Source organism: Urocitellus parryii, chromosome 2, assembly GCF_045843805.1.
Source record: "Urocitellus parryii isolate mUroPar1 chromosome 2, mUroPar1.hap1, whole genome shotgun sequence".
Lineage (NCBI taxonomy): Eukaryota > Metazoa > Chordata > Mammalia > Rodentia > Sciuridae > Urocitellus > Urocitellus parryii.
Genome location: NC_135532.1, coordinates 471,746 through 485,102, shown reverse-complemented (window position 1 = coordinate 485,102; position 13,357 = coordinate 471,746). Strand labels below are relative to the sequence as shown.

Genomic DNA, 13,357 nt, shown 5'->3' with positions numbered 1-13,357 from the left:
GACACCAGGGGGCCCAGAGTTGGGGCTGTTCCCCGGGGTAAAGAGAGAGAGCTTGGTGTGTGTGTGGGGGGGGGCAGTGGGAAGACCAGGATCAGCTGGACCAGGTCTGTGTGGGAGCTGCTGTCCTCCAGAAACTGCTGCTGGGGCCTCATCTTCTCCTGGGAGCGGGAGGTCAGAGTACCTTCCTTGCTCTGCAGGTTTTTAAAGTGCCTTGGGCTCAAAATAACTCTTCTGCCCAAGGAGCTTACTTTGAGGGGCTTGTTCTGCACCCTCAGGGGACCCACTGATGCACATACCTCCTAACCACCAGCTTACCCAGGATGAGGCTCATGGGCACCTGGAGGAAGCAAGGGAGCCTCCACACACGGGTCCTCCTGGGGCAGCCTAGAGCCTCTTGTGTCCCAGAGGCCACAGGTCACTGGCCCAAGGCTAGTGAGCAAGAGGAATGAGCAGAATGACGGGTCTCCCAGGAGCCTCTGTACCCCTCCTGGGGAACACGGGGCCTTCAGGGCATCTCCTTCCTCCGGGGCCAGCCTCCTAGTTCCGTGTTCCTTCTCATCCTGACTCTGATTTCATACACCCCAGTGTGACCTGGGTCCTCTGGTCCTGGTGCTGCCCAGAGCCCAGCCCGGGATGCTCACCAGGGCTGAAAAGAGGGCCACCCCTGACCTCCTGTGGATGGCGGAGGCTAACCAGGGACAATCCAGCCTCCGCCTTTTGGGCACAGTCCTGAGCCACTTGATGACTCCCAAGAAATGTCTGACTTGAGTCCCAGAGGCAGACCCAAGACCTTCTTCCTGATGGAGCCGGCCGATGGGATTAGAAAGAGAGAGAGGGAAACCCAATGGAGAGAAGGAAGAAATAAAGAAATCAGAAGCAACTCGGCAAACTCTGTCTCTAAATAAAATACAAAATAGGGCTGGGGATGTGGCTCAGTGGTTGAGTGTCCCCGAATTCAATCCCCAGTAGCCCCCCAGCAAAAAAAAAAAAAAAAAAAGAAAGAAAAAGAAAAACAAAATGGAGAAAAGAATAAAGAAATTAGAAACCCATCAGCCATCCCTGGCCCCAGCGACGGGGTCTTCGCCTGTACTGCCCTTTGACCCTCTCCTGGCCTCAGGAGGGGCAGCAGAAGAGCAGACGGCAGCTCCCCCGTCCTGGGGTGCCCACCCCTCCACCCCCAGGGCCACGGCTCAGCTCCACGCATCTTCAGACTGCACAGCTGAGCTCCTGGTGCAGTCTGCCCTCCGCTCTCCTGGGGCAACACCTCTCCTGAAGTCACCGCGGGCCAAGTTCCCACCTAAAGCCCCACATGTCACCTGAATGTCACCTGCCAGAGGGATGCCACTTGTCATCAGACCCTCTCTTGTCACCTGCCACTCCCCACCTGGTGCCCCGACCCAACGAGCGCCGTGACCCATGGGCTCCTGTGGAAAACAGGCCAGTCCTCAGAAAGAATAAAACCTCTGTTTTAATCGGCCAGTAAAATACATTGCAAATTATTAGTATTTTATAAACAGAAACATTGTTACAAATCCCTGTTAAAAATCGCAGCCTGAGAGCATGTGTCCAGAGGTTCTTTACACTTTCCTCCCCTACTTCTGTGACAAGAAATAATGTGACTATCTGTCCCTAGATGAAAAGCCTGGACCAGGAAGTCCACATGTGCCTCAGTGCTTCCCCAGGACCCCTGCCACAGGCCAGGGGTGCTGGAGAGCAAGGTCTGCAACAGCAGTGTGCCTCAAGCTGGAGAGGCCTGCCCTCCTGCCCCGACCCTCCTGTCCCCAGACAGCAGCTCTGGCCATGGCCATGCCCTTCACCTCCTGGGGCTCCGGGGACGGGCTCGCAGCAGTCCCTGGGAGACCTTCGGGCAGCTGGAGACACAGTTCCTGGCTACCTGCCTCTCAGAGCCCTCTTGAGCAGGTAAAGGTTCCAATGTTCTAAGTTACCTTACATCAAAGAGCTAATTAAAAACACTCCTTTAAAAACATCAAGAAAGACGGCTTGAAAAATGCACTTTTCAAAAATCTTCCCCCAGCCTCCCCATGGGGTGGCAGGCAAGTGGACTACGGTTCCCCACACCCACCCGTAGTAGGACAGGCTGTGCTGGGGCTGGGGACTGACCCACAGTAGGACAGCTGTGCTGGGGCTGGGGCTGGCCAGTCAGCCAGAGGAGACTGAATCTTGCCTCTCCCTGCCTGGACTCTGCAGAAGGGACCAGGCCCCCAAAGCCCAGGACCCTCAGGGATTCCAGCCACAAAACGGGCCCTTCAGCCAGGAGCAGACAGGGAGGCCTCTGGGACAGCCATGGGGGCAGGAGGCTTGTGGGATGGAGTGACACTGTTCACACCTGGAGGGGTGCAGCAGAAGAGCCAGGGACAGGCCAGAGGAGGGACTGGATGACTCCTGGGCTTCCAGAGGAGGGACTGGATGCTTCCTGACCCTTCGTCTGAGCCCTGCACCTCCACAGAACACAGGGAATGAGAAGACCATGACCCCACACTCCAGAGGCCAGTCAGTCGGCACTGGCAGGTGAGGAAAGCAGGAGTTAGAGTTCTGGGTGGAGACGTGCGGTGCCCTGGCAGCCAGGACTGGTCCTGTGGGAGCTGCTGGGCTGTGGAGGCTCTGCTTCCCTCGCTGCTCAGGGTGGTGGGTGGCCTTGTGTAGCAGGTTGGTGCCACCCCAGAACACTGCACATACTTCAAATGGAATGGGTGGAGATCTCGGACTGTTGTCGGATGTAGTTCTGGAAACTCTTGTCTCCAATGGGGTGCTCCCTGGAAGACGGGGAGAGGATAAAGTTACAGGCAGAGCAGAGGCTCCCTCCCTCCTCGGGGTGCTCCCCGGAAGATGAGGGTGAAGAGGCTCTGCACTCTGTGTGTCCCTGGAAGAAGTGGGGATAGAATGCTTCATGAACAGGAGGTCCCCACTCTGGGTGCTCCCTGGAAGGGGAGAGGTGCTGTGTGTATGCCATATGCAGTGTGCACACACGTGCGCAGAATCCACACGCCAGGTGGTACACGCAGCATGCACACATGTTGGCGTGCCGTGTACCCCTGCTGCAGATCACATGTTGTGATGCGTGAGGTTCACGTGTGTAGGCTGGACTTGTGTGCACACGGAGTGTGGTACACTCTGGAGTGTGTGTGGTGAGCGTGGGAAGGCGGGCTCTGTCCACCTGTGGCTGAAGAATGCCCGGTGCTGGGTAGTGGGTGTCTGGGGTGGGTGGCTGCCTGCTCTGGGTGCAACACCTCCCCTAGAACAGGCTTCTGCTTCCTGGGCTGTGGTCAGCCCCCTGGCTTTGGGCTCCCTGCCAGGTGTGTCCAAGACCTGCCTCAAGGCCGGAGGCCCCAGAGGTGCTCGGGCTCCATCCAGCAGGACGTGGGGCGTGGTCACTCTCCCTGAGCCTCACTTGATCCTTCCCAGAACCCCGGCCTCTTCCCTGCAGGCTCACCCACCCGTTCTAGGCTGTGTGGTGGCTCTGTCATGGCGTCCCTTGGCACCTGCTGGATGGGCACAGTCAAGACGCCCACTCCCCCTGGCTCTGGGCTCTTCTAGCCCTCACCTCATCTCACTCCATCTCCCATGACCTCTGCTCCTGTGCAGAAGTGGGGGTGGAGGCCAGGCTACCTGCCAGCTATCGCTGGTGAAGGGTCGGTGCGGTCCACCCGACTCAGTCCTGAGCCTCCGCCTGCCCTACCCCCCTCCCTCCTGGGACAAGAATGTGGCCACTCCAGAGCCAGCCTGTGCCAGTGACCTGGGAGATGGCAGAGGGCGTGTGATGCAGAGGCAGATGGGGCCAGACCCTGGCCGAGACAGGCTGGGGAGGCCCGGCCTCCTCCCCAGGTGGGCCCCATCAGAGGCCTGAGGTGGACTGGCCCACCCTGCCCCCAGCCTCATCCCCGAGGCACTCACTGACTCCCGTATCTGGTCTTCTTGAACTTGTCCCTCCTGTACTGCGCGTGCTCCTGCTCCAGGGCCCCCACGCCTGCGATGACCTGCTTCAGTGTCTTGTAGGTCTCCTGGGGGTCGTCAATGAGGAACGTGGCGTACTCCTCCTGCTCGGGGCCGTCGTACACAGACTTGCTCCCACAGGCCTCTGTGGGGGCAGGGATGTCACTGTGGGTGTCCCTGTGGCCACCACCCCTTCGTGGGGTGTCTGCCAGGGCATGCATTTCCCACGGCAGTGCCCTCTGGGAGCGGCTGGCCCTGGGCCCGTGAGTGAGAGCATGGGTGTCCACCCTGCAGCCCCTGGGCCAGCCTGTCTCGGCCCAGCCACCCTCTCCTCACAGGTCCAGCTGGCTGACTGCACAGTCGAGTGAGAGGACGGCTGTGGAGGAAGGTGGCGGGCGCCAGAGCATGTCCCTGCCCTCCTGGGAGGGCTGGTGAGGGTGCAGCAGCCCAGGCTGTTCCGCAAGGCCTGACTAGGCGGGAGGACCGAGCAGGAGGCAGAGATGGCGGCGTCCCTGAGCCAATCTGTCTCACTAGGACACAAAATAACCACTAAAACCACCTTCTGCCTGGACCCTGGGCCTGGTGCCCTGTGAACAGTGTCCTTGAACTGATCAAGGTGAAATGGAGTCCTGGGACCAGGCCCTGCAGGAGACACTGGCTCCGTTTCACATGAGCAGCCTCCCCAAAGCCCTAACAGGCAGGTACCTGTGTCACTGCACGGATGGACACATGGCCTGTCCCCAGCACACCCGGCAAGCCTGCCATCCCCCACAGAGATGTCTCTACTCTCGCCACCATGGTGACAAGCCGTTCTGCACTGGCCAACCTTCCCAGCCCAGCACTAGCCCTCAGGACACAATGCCATGACCCTGCACTGAGTCTGCAGATGTGGGCCACAGAGACCTAGCCACAGGAGCGCCAGGAGGGGCCAGGGTCTGACCACGGCCTGTGGCCAAGGCCATGGCAACACAGCCCTCCAGCACCAAAGGCTAGGACTTGGGCAGAAGGGACTTGTGACACCAACGGGCACAGGCCCCATGGTCATGGGTCTGGGGAGAGTGTCTCGCAGCCATCGGAGCTGCCCAACTAGAAGGCTGTCAGGAAGCACCGCGATCTCGGGCAGAGGCTTGGAGGACGCAGGGACTCCATGCCCTGTAAGGTGCATGTGGGCAGAGTGAGCTGAGAGTCTGGCTGCGCTGACAGCCATGAGCCCTTGCTATCAAGACCGTTTGTTGGTTATTGGGAGGAAGGATGAGAGCATAATTGCTTCCATTTGTCTATCTGTCCATTTTTTATTCATCCATCCACTTACCTGTCTATCCATGCATCATGCATTCATCCACCCACCTATCCATCCATCCATCCATCTATATACCTGTCTGTTCCTCCCTCCTTCCTCCTTCTTTCCTTGCTCCCTCCCTCCCTCCTCTCTGGCAATCCATCCATCCATCCATCCATCTATACACCTTTCCTTCCTTCCTCTCTTCCTCCCTCCCTCCATCCCTTCCTTCCTCCCTCCATCCCTTCCTCCCTCCCTCCATCTCTTCCTCCCTCCCTCCATCCCTTCCTCCCTCCCTCCATCCCTCCCTCCCTCCCTCCTGTCTGGCCTTCCATCCATTCATCCATTCATTTATACACCTGTCCCTCCCTCCCTCCCTCCCTTCCTTCCTTCCTTCCTTCCTTCCTTCCTTCCTTCCTTCCCCGCCTCCCCCTCCCTCCCTCTCTCCCATCTGGCCAACCATCCATCCATCCATCTGTTTATACACCTGTCTCTTCCTTATTTCCTCCCTTCCCCCTCCCTCCCCCTCCCATCTGGCCATCCATCCATCCATCCATCTATCTATATACCCCTTCCTTCCTTCCTTCCTTCCTTCCTTCCTTCCTCTCTCCCTCCCTCCCGTCTGGCCATCATTCCTTCCTTCCATCCATCCATCCATCCATCCATCCATCCATCCATCCATCCAACAGGACAAGTACCCCCTTTGTGCCAAGTCCTGGGGTAAAAAGGATGTTTCCTTTGCTCTCAAAAGGCCCCAGATAACAACTAAAAGTGAACAGACCAGAGAGGGCTGCACTTGAGTGATGGGGTGAACCCAGGCTATGGGGCTGGAGAAAGCTCCCAGGAGGAACAGACTCACAGGAAGGGCAGGCACTGGCTGGACTGAAGTAGGAGGGCACTCCAGGTCGAGGGTAGAGGCCATGCACAGTGTGCAGCACTGTGGTGCAGGCAGGGCCAGGCCCTGCGCATGCTGTGCTTGCTGGGCACCATGCTACCGCTGGGTGTGCACAGGCATGTGAGCCTGTGTGAGCCTGGAGCCTGTTCTCACACACGGGCGGGACGTGATGCCCAGGACCCCGTGCATGGCCAGCCAAGGTGCAGCTGGCCTTCTGGGCTGGTCAGGAAAGCAGGGAGGAAGCAAGGCTAACGGGCTCGATTCCAGACTTTCTCCTGAGCGTATCTGAGTTCTCCCAGACCCCGCATGGAGAAGACACCCCTGCCTCCCTCCTTGGATCTGCCTGCCCCTGAGGAACAGACCAGGTCCCGTGCCACCTAACCTGTCCTGCCCAGACTGTTGAGCTTCTAGCTCTGTTAAGCTGTGAAATGTTACACACATCTCCCTCTAGAGTGCTGGCTAGCCAGCCAACAGCTTCCTATCACCAGGGCTGTAGCCTGCCCACGGACGCCCCACGGACCCTGCAGATGGCCCTGGGCCTGGGCCAGCTCCCTGGCCTGACACGGGCAGGGGCTGTGGTCACCTTGCATCTTCTCCAGCTTGCCCATGTACAGGTTGAACAAGGAGTAGATGCGCTCCGTCTCGCGGTCCCCGTCAATGTCCAGCTGGATGTTTGCTGGGAGGCCACTGCCCAGACAGGGAAAGGATAAAAAGGAAAAAACATGACTTAGACAATGCTTTTACTCATATTACTTTTAAGAAAATCAAGTAAGAAAGAAATTGGAGAGAAGATATTTAAAACCTGATCCTGACCTTGTGACAGGGTGGCCCCAGGCTGGCTTAGGACAGGTATAGAATGTGAGGGAAGAGTCCAGCCTCCACAGCTGGGGCCTCTGGGACCCACGGATCCAGACCAACCATGGTGGACAGGGCAGAAATGGCCTGGTGTAAGGCTCGGGCACATCCCCAGAGGGTCACCTGCCCAGAGGACAGGTCAGCTTTCCTTTCCCCCCAGGAGGCTGTGGGTCCTGTCCTGTCCTGGGTGAGGACAGGAGAGAGGTCTTGGGGACTGACAGGTGTGGCCCTGGCCTCTGCATCTATCACCCTCCACGGCTTTGGGGAGGAAATGGCCGGATGTGAAGGTTGTGTGACAAGTACACTTTGGGGGCTTGTCACATGAGGCTGTCATACTCCTCAGATGACAAGGCAGAGAGAGCTAATCAGGGGCCCTGCCGAGGGAGGCCGGGCACCCTGGCCACAGGAGGCCCAGCTGCCATGCTGGCCTCAGTGTCCACGCAGAGGTGCTGGTGGAGAGTCTGGGTGGGGCTCTGAGCGGAGATGGAGCACTTCCAGGCTCCCGGGAGAAATGGGCGCCTCGGCTTCAAGCCCTCCTTTGCCTGCCGACCACTTCCCCAAGGTCGGCTCTGCCACAGTAGGGGCTGGGGAGGAACCTCCACGGCCTGGAGCTCCCTGCAGGTACACGGCCTCCCAGAGGCCCACGCCCTGGTGCCCCCTCAGTGGGGACTCTGCAGAGGACATGAGATGTGCCTGGCTGGGCCCCCTGGCTGGGCCCCCTGGACAGCACACCAGCCAGGTGACTGTGCTTGGCTGAGTGGGGTGGTGGGTGCCGGGTGCTGCAGGGGCCCAGACCTACCCAGTGCAGGGGGTGCAGCCGGCGGCCGTGTCGGAGGAGGCCCTGCAGCACAGCCAGTGGCCGTTCAGGTAGGCGGACGGGTGGAAGACGGTGAGGCGTGCCTGGTTGCACTGGCTCACCTTGGTGAGGATGTCGATCCAGTCCTTGGCCTCCACACAGTTGCTGGCCTGGATGTACAGTGCACGCTCCGGCTGGATGACCTGGAACATCTGAGGACACAGTGTGGGCTCAGGAGGGCTACTAGAGGAGCTCTAAGAAAGCTCGGGAGCCACAGGCATTCAGACGCCATCCATGGCTTGAAAAGGGACTCTTGGCTGGATGGGCCCCAAGGGGCCAGGGCTAAGGCAAACCTGGATGGGCCCAGGGCCTTCCTGCAGCTCTGCCACAGGATGGGGCTGGGAACAGAAGAGGCAGAGCTGGGAGGCCGCTGCAACTTGGCCACCAGGGTGAGCCTACCAGGCACACTCTGCCCTGCGCCTCAGAAGCCTCAGCTGAAATCCCCCCCGCCACCTGCTTTCTCTCCTGGGACAGCAGGGCTGGCCACAGGTGTCATGAAGCTCCTCCTGTCCACCTGGCTGGCACATGGAGCCCTGCCTCAGGGCCTGGCAAGCTGTTCTTGCCCTCTGGTGCCCTGGTGCCCGCCTGACCACATGGACGGCTCCACTCAGGGGCTTCTTCCTCATGAGGCTGCCCAGGGCTGCCTTGGCCTCTCTCCACAACATTACTAAGTGCCAGCAACTGCCCTGGGTCCCAGGGACCTGCTACTTGCAGCCAGGGGGAAGGGTGAAAGCAAACAGCAAGTCAGGGCCAGAGCCTAACGGGTCAGGAGAGACTGAGCAGGCCTCGGCTGAGCTCTGGAGCAGGCTAGGTTAGCTAGGCAGAGCAGGGAGAGGGTCAAAGAGGTGGGGCGCAGAAAGGGGACAGATGGCTTCCCAGGCAGCAGACAGTGGGAACAAAGGTCCTGGAGCCAGAGGGGTCAGGTGACCCCAGGAGCACCGGCCAAGCTGCACCCAGATGGTGCTTGGAGAGGTGGGCAGACCAGAGCTTGGCAGGACTCCGGTGGCTATCCAAGGTGATAGCCCTTCTGGGCTGGGGGAGTTCCGGCTGCATATTCCTGGGTGAATAGCTGGGGCCTCACTAGGAGATGGGAACACCTGTGCCCCCGCCCCGTGTGTGTAAACCCCACCTCTGCAGGAGTGTGCTCATGGCTACGGTCCCCATGGACAGCAACCTGACCATCATTTTGGGCTGGGCACTCACAGGGGCCAGAAAGCCAAGCTGATGGACAACTAGAAAACAAGCTGCCTCTAGGCATGGAGAACACCAGGCCTGAGTCGCCCAGCAGGGCCGGGAAGGTCTGAGAGCAGGTGACAGCAGAAGCCCTCCGTGACCCGCCTGGGAAGGAGCAGGGTGGCCACTGTGAATCCGAGGGGGACGTGCTGGCCTGGCCAGAGTGAGATTTCTGATGTGGGCCACTGCAATGTGGTTCTGAAGAGAACTGTTTTTAGGAAGCATACACTGAAGTACTCGTGCAGTTCAGGAAAGATGCAGCCGTCACACACAGAGGAGCGAGGACACCAAGGATGACCCAGCACACAGGGTAAAGTGAAGCCAGATCAAGGGTGCCTGGGAGCCCTCGTTCTGTCCTTGTGCATCCTTCTCCAAGTTCAAAATTACACAGAGCAAAACCAGGTTTGAGAGGAAGTCCCAGCAGGCTCAGGACCTATTCCTGGCACCCTTGAAGGGGTCTTTCTTCCACGTAAAATCAACTTTCCTCCTCCAAGTTGTTGTCGTGGTATTTTGGTCACAACAGTGAAAAGGTTAGTAGCACTGAAGTTGGCACTGAGAGGTGAAGTGTGATGGCACCTCACCACGGGGTTCAGGAGCCTGGGAACTGATTTGCAGCAGGAGTTTGGAAAGTTTGGAGACGCAGGCTGGAGAAGCAGAGTTTGTTTAATGGGAGATTCTGGTGGAGTTTAGAAGACCAGGATGCCAATAGGAATGCGGACAGCAAAGACTGCTCCTGAGGTTTCAAGGGGGAATGAGGGCCGAGCCCTTCAATTTGTATTCTGACAAAGAACCGCCTACATTTTGCTCAAGTCCTGAGGCTTTCTGTCAGACCGAGTACAGAGGTAGGGAACTGATCAATCTGGCAACGGAAATTTCAAGGCAGCAGAGCATTCAGGTTCTGGCATGGGCATTGCTGGCTGCTTTTAACCAGATTTGCAGTGAGAAATAGAAAGAAAGAGCAGAACCGAAAGATCTGAAAAACTTGAAATTTGGGCAGAAAAATATGTGCACAACTGGGGCCCAGGAAGGAGTGATCCCTTAAGAAGTCAGTGACACTAAAGGTGTTGTAACTTGGCACGTGGATCATACGAGAGACGATGTGAGGGCATCTCACAAGCCCCACCCCTCACAGGCTCAGACTTTCATCTGAGGGGAGTGCCTCAGTACCAGCTCATCTGGGTCGGCCTGGGAACTGCCTCCCAGGTACTCAGAAGCCCCTGCAGCCATGCTCTAAGGGCCTCTGCCCCTGCTCCAGCCCCGGGAGGTCTCGGCATCACCGAGGGGTCTGGCTCTGCAGGCACACAGAATGCAAGGTCCTGGAGCAGCAGAGGCTTCCACTGATCCAAGGCAGGTCTGGGAGGCAGGCAGCAGGTGGCAGGGCAGCAGTCCCTGCAGGCAGCCCCGGAGGGCCACGTGTGGCACATGGGAGTAAAGCTGCAGCTTCAGCTGAGACCTGGGGATGAAGAGATTCCAGGAGCACGGAACATGGCCGTGGAAAGCTCAGACAGGGAGCAGAGCCAGCCAGGTGTGGCCACGGGGACCCTGGCTAGCAGGGCCACCAGGCAGGGCTGCCCAAGCCGAGTCCCAGATACCAGACATGGAGCCTCAGGATTTAATCTGTGCCCTGCTGGGTGTGGGTCTTGCTGCAGCCTGATCCTTCCTTGCTATGTCCCTAATTTCTCTTTTGGAATGGGAATGATTGCCCTGCACCATTATGTAAGTTTTTGGTTTTTTAAAGTTTTTCAGGGCTCAGAGCTGTTGGCCTGGTGTCTAAGAGAAGACTTTGGACTTGGCTTTGGAGCCATGCTGGAACTGGTGGGACGATGTGGACTCTTGGACAGGGACTGAACCCATGTAAGATGGACGTGGCCTGTGGGGACCAGGGGTGGAATGTCAGGGTTTGGATCTTAAGTGTAGAAGGCTCGGACTCTAGCTGATGGTGAAGGCTCAGACTCCAGCTGATGGTGAAGGCTCGGACTCCAGCTGATGGTGAAGGCTCAGACTCTAGCTGATGGTGAAGGCTCAGACTCCAGCTGATGGTAGGGCCTCAGGGGGGAAGTGAGGTCACTGCGGACACGCCCTCGAGGGAGCTGTTGGGATCCGACCCTTCCTGGTCAGCGCTGCCTCCAGCTGCCACGAGGCAGCTGCCTGCTGCACCACAGACTCCTGCTGTGTCACTCTGCCTCACCACAGGCCAAAGCCACAAGGCCAGGTGACCAGGGAAATTGTGAGGCCAAACAGGGCTTTCCTGCCTCCAGGTCGATCATCTCAGGTGCTGGCCACAGTTAGGGAAAGCTGACCGACACAGGCCAGGCCCGAGAAGCACCTGGCCCAGCTCAGCCCCCGGCTCCCCTCGGGTTCTTCCCTGGGCCTGGTGAGCCCAGGAGAAGGGAGATCCAGGCCTGGACCAGGTGGAGGGACGCCCCTGGGGGAGAGGTCTGCACTCACATTTTTCATCCGGAAGGACTCTTCCTCCAGCCTCTCCACGGCCAGGATGTTCTCGATAGGGATGCTGCAGAGGGGCTGGTCTCCTGTGGCAGAGAGGGCATGAGTGCTGGGCCTGGCCTGGAGGTGGTGTGCCCTCCTGGCTAGCCAGACAGTGGAGGACCCAGAGGCCACAGGCCTGCAGGGAGGAGCCAGGTGCTTCTCAGGACCTTGGTCAGCTCTCAGGCCTGCCTCCAGCCCAGGGCCACATCTTAGGAGAGGAAGTCATTTGCTAGAGTTTCCTCAGGTGAGCAGCTCAGACCCAGGAGAGACCAGCCCCGCGGCCAGGGGGAGGCGGCGAGGGACATCACGTACAGCCAGGAGGCCTCCCCAACCCGTGGGCCCTGCGCTCTGGTGGGGGGAGTGGGATTCCTGCCGAGGAGTCTTCCCCACCTTTGCCAGGGGCTACAGGACAAGGACCTGTGCTTGGGGACAAACCTGCCTGCCAGGCCCAGCAGGACCTGGAGAAGGCTCGGAGCCCTCCAGCAGAGTGGGAAGCCTGTAGAGGGGGCCGCTCTTGTTACCTTTGCTCTTCTGGTAGGTGAACTCGTGGTTGGTCAGGCGAAACCACCTCTTCTTGAAGTTCTTCATCCCAAAGCGTTTTCTCCCCTGTGCCCTCTTGATCATGAACCTGTCACAAAGGCACTTAGTGGTCACTGGGTGTCAGGCCCCCTTGTCGTGCCACGGTGCGCAGGCAGACGGGTGCACGGTGCTGCTCCCCTCTACTTCCCTCAACAGGTTAGAAGGGGGGGACGTGCCTCTGCCTTGAGCACCCCAACCTGCCAGGCCACACAGGGCTTCCGCAGACCCCAGCACCAGCCCCCACCCATCCAGCACCGACTGACCGGCTTCCTATCGCCTGGCCTTCTGCAGGAAGTGCAGCCGGGGTCACAGGGCCACACAGGCATGCTCTGGAGCCAGAGCTGCGGGAGGGGGAGCGGCCAGCCTGGGGGTGGGTGGGGAGCACACTACTTGCTGGGGTGCCTGCTGGGTGGGGAAGCCCATGGCCTTCCTGTGTCCAGGCCACCTCGTTCGGGCTGCTTCTGTCGGACCTCGGCCTCCCCCACCCAACACCCTCCTGGCGGCCCCTGGAGCCTCACGGGAGTGAGGGATTCCTGACCACAGCCAGCAGCCAACAGGAAGAGAAGGAAATACCCCTCGGTGGATGGAGGGCAGAGGCAGAAAAGAGCAGAGCGAGCTGCAGATGGCCAGGCCACTGGACCAGGAGATAGGTGTTCTGTTGGAGGAATGTGGAGCTGTGACTACCCTGAGGAGCGGAGCTGGGGATGCTGGGCAGCACAAGGCCTCACAGTGTGGGCCAGAGAACTGGGCACAGGTGCACGTGTGAGAGCCGGGGCGCTCCTGCCAACAGTCTGGAGGGAGCTAAGGGCAGGACTTTCTGCCATGGTCTGGGCAGAAACTGAGGCCAACTGGGTCCACAGCCAGCCACACAGCGTGCTGCTGTCCTCCCAAGACCGGGGAGGCCAGGAGGGCAGCTGAGACCCCAAGGGCCCCATGCAGCCTCCACACACACTGATCAGCTGGGCACCACTGTCCTTCAGGGTCAGAAAGTGCTTCTAAGAGATCCTCAGTCACAGGACAGATGAGCTGTGGGTAGCAGGTCTTACAAACAGGCTGCTACGGGATTTTGTGGGAACACTATTTTCTGAGGGCCCTGCATACATGGGGTTTATGCAAATTCTGTGCACATACACTCCTAGAAACCTCTAGCTGATTGGGCACAGAGGAGCAGGTGCATGCAGCCGGAGGCTGTCGGCAGTTTTCTGGAGAAAGGGTCTGTGAG

At 59.2% G+C, this 13,357-nt stretch overlaps 1 protein-coding gene across 3 annotated transcripts in view; it reads right to left on the bottom strand.

The window, feature by feature from the left end:
- Positions 1-1,445: 1,445 nt before the first annotated feature.
- Positions 1,446-13,357, bottom strand: part of Rasa3 (RAS p21 protein activator 3) — a 79,926-nt gene continuing 68,014 nt past the window's right edge. For 2 of the 3 annotated variants that reach the window (XM_026381530.2, XM_026381531.2), the window contains 6 exons: positions 12,078-12,184; positions 11,518-11,600; positions 7,780-7,988; positions 6,709-6,812; positions 3,913-4,096; positions 1,446-2,774 (listed from right to left, as the gene is read on the bottom strand). In XM_026381530.2, coding sequence (XP_026237315.1) covers positions 2,699-2,774; positions 3,913-4,096; positions 6,709-6,812; positions 7,780-7,988; positions 11,518-11,600; positions 12,078-12,184 — 763 coding nt within the window. In that variant the 3' untranslated portion in view covers positions 1,446-2,698. Of the gene's footprint in view, positions 2,775-3,912; positions 4,097-6,708; positions 6,813-7,779; positions 7,989-11,517; positions 11,601-12,077; positions 12,185-13,357 lie in introns of those variants that run through there. The other variant, XR_003300102.2, reaches the window with a different exon arrangement.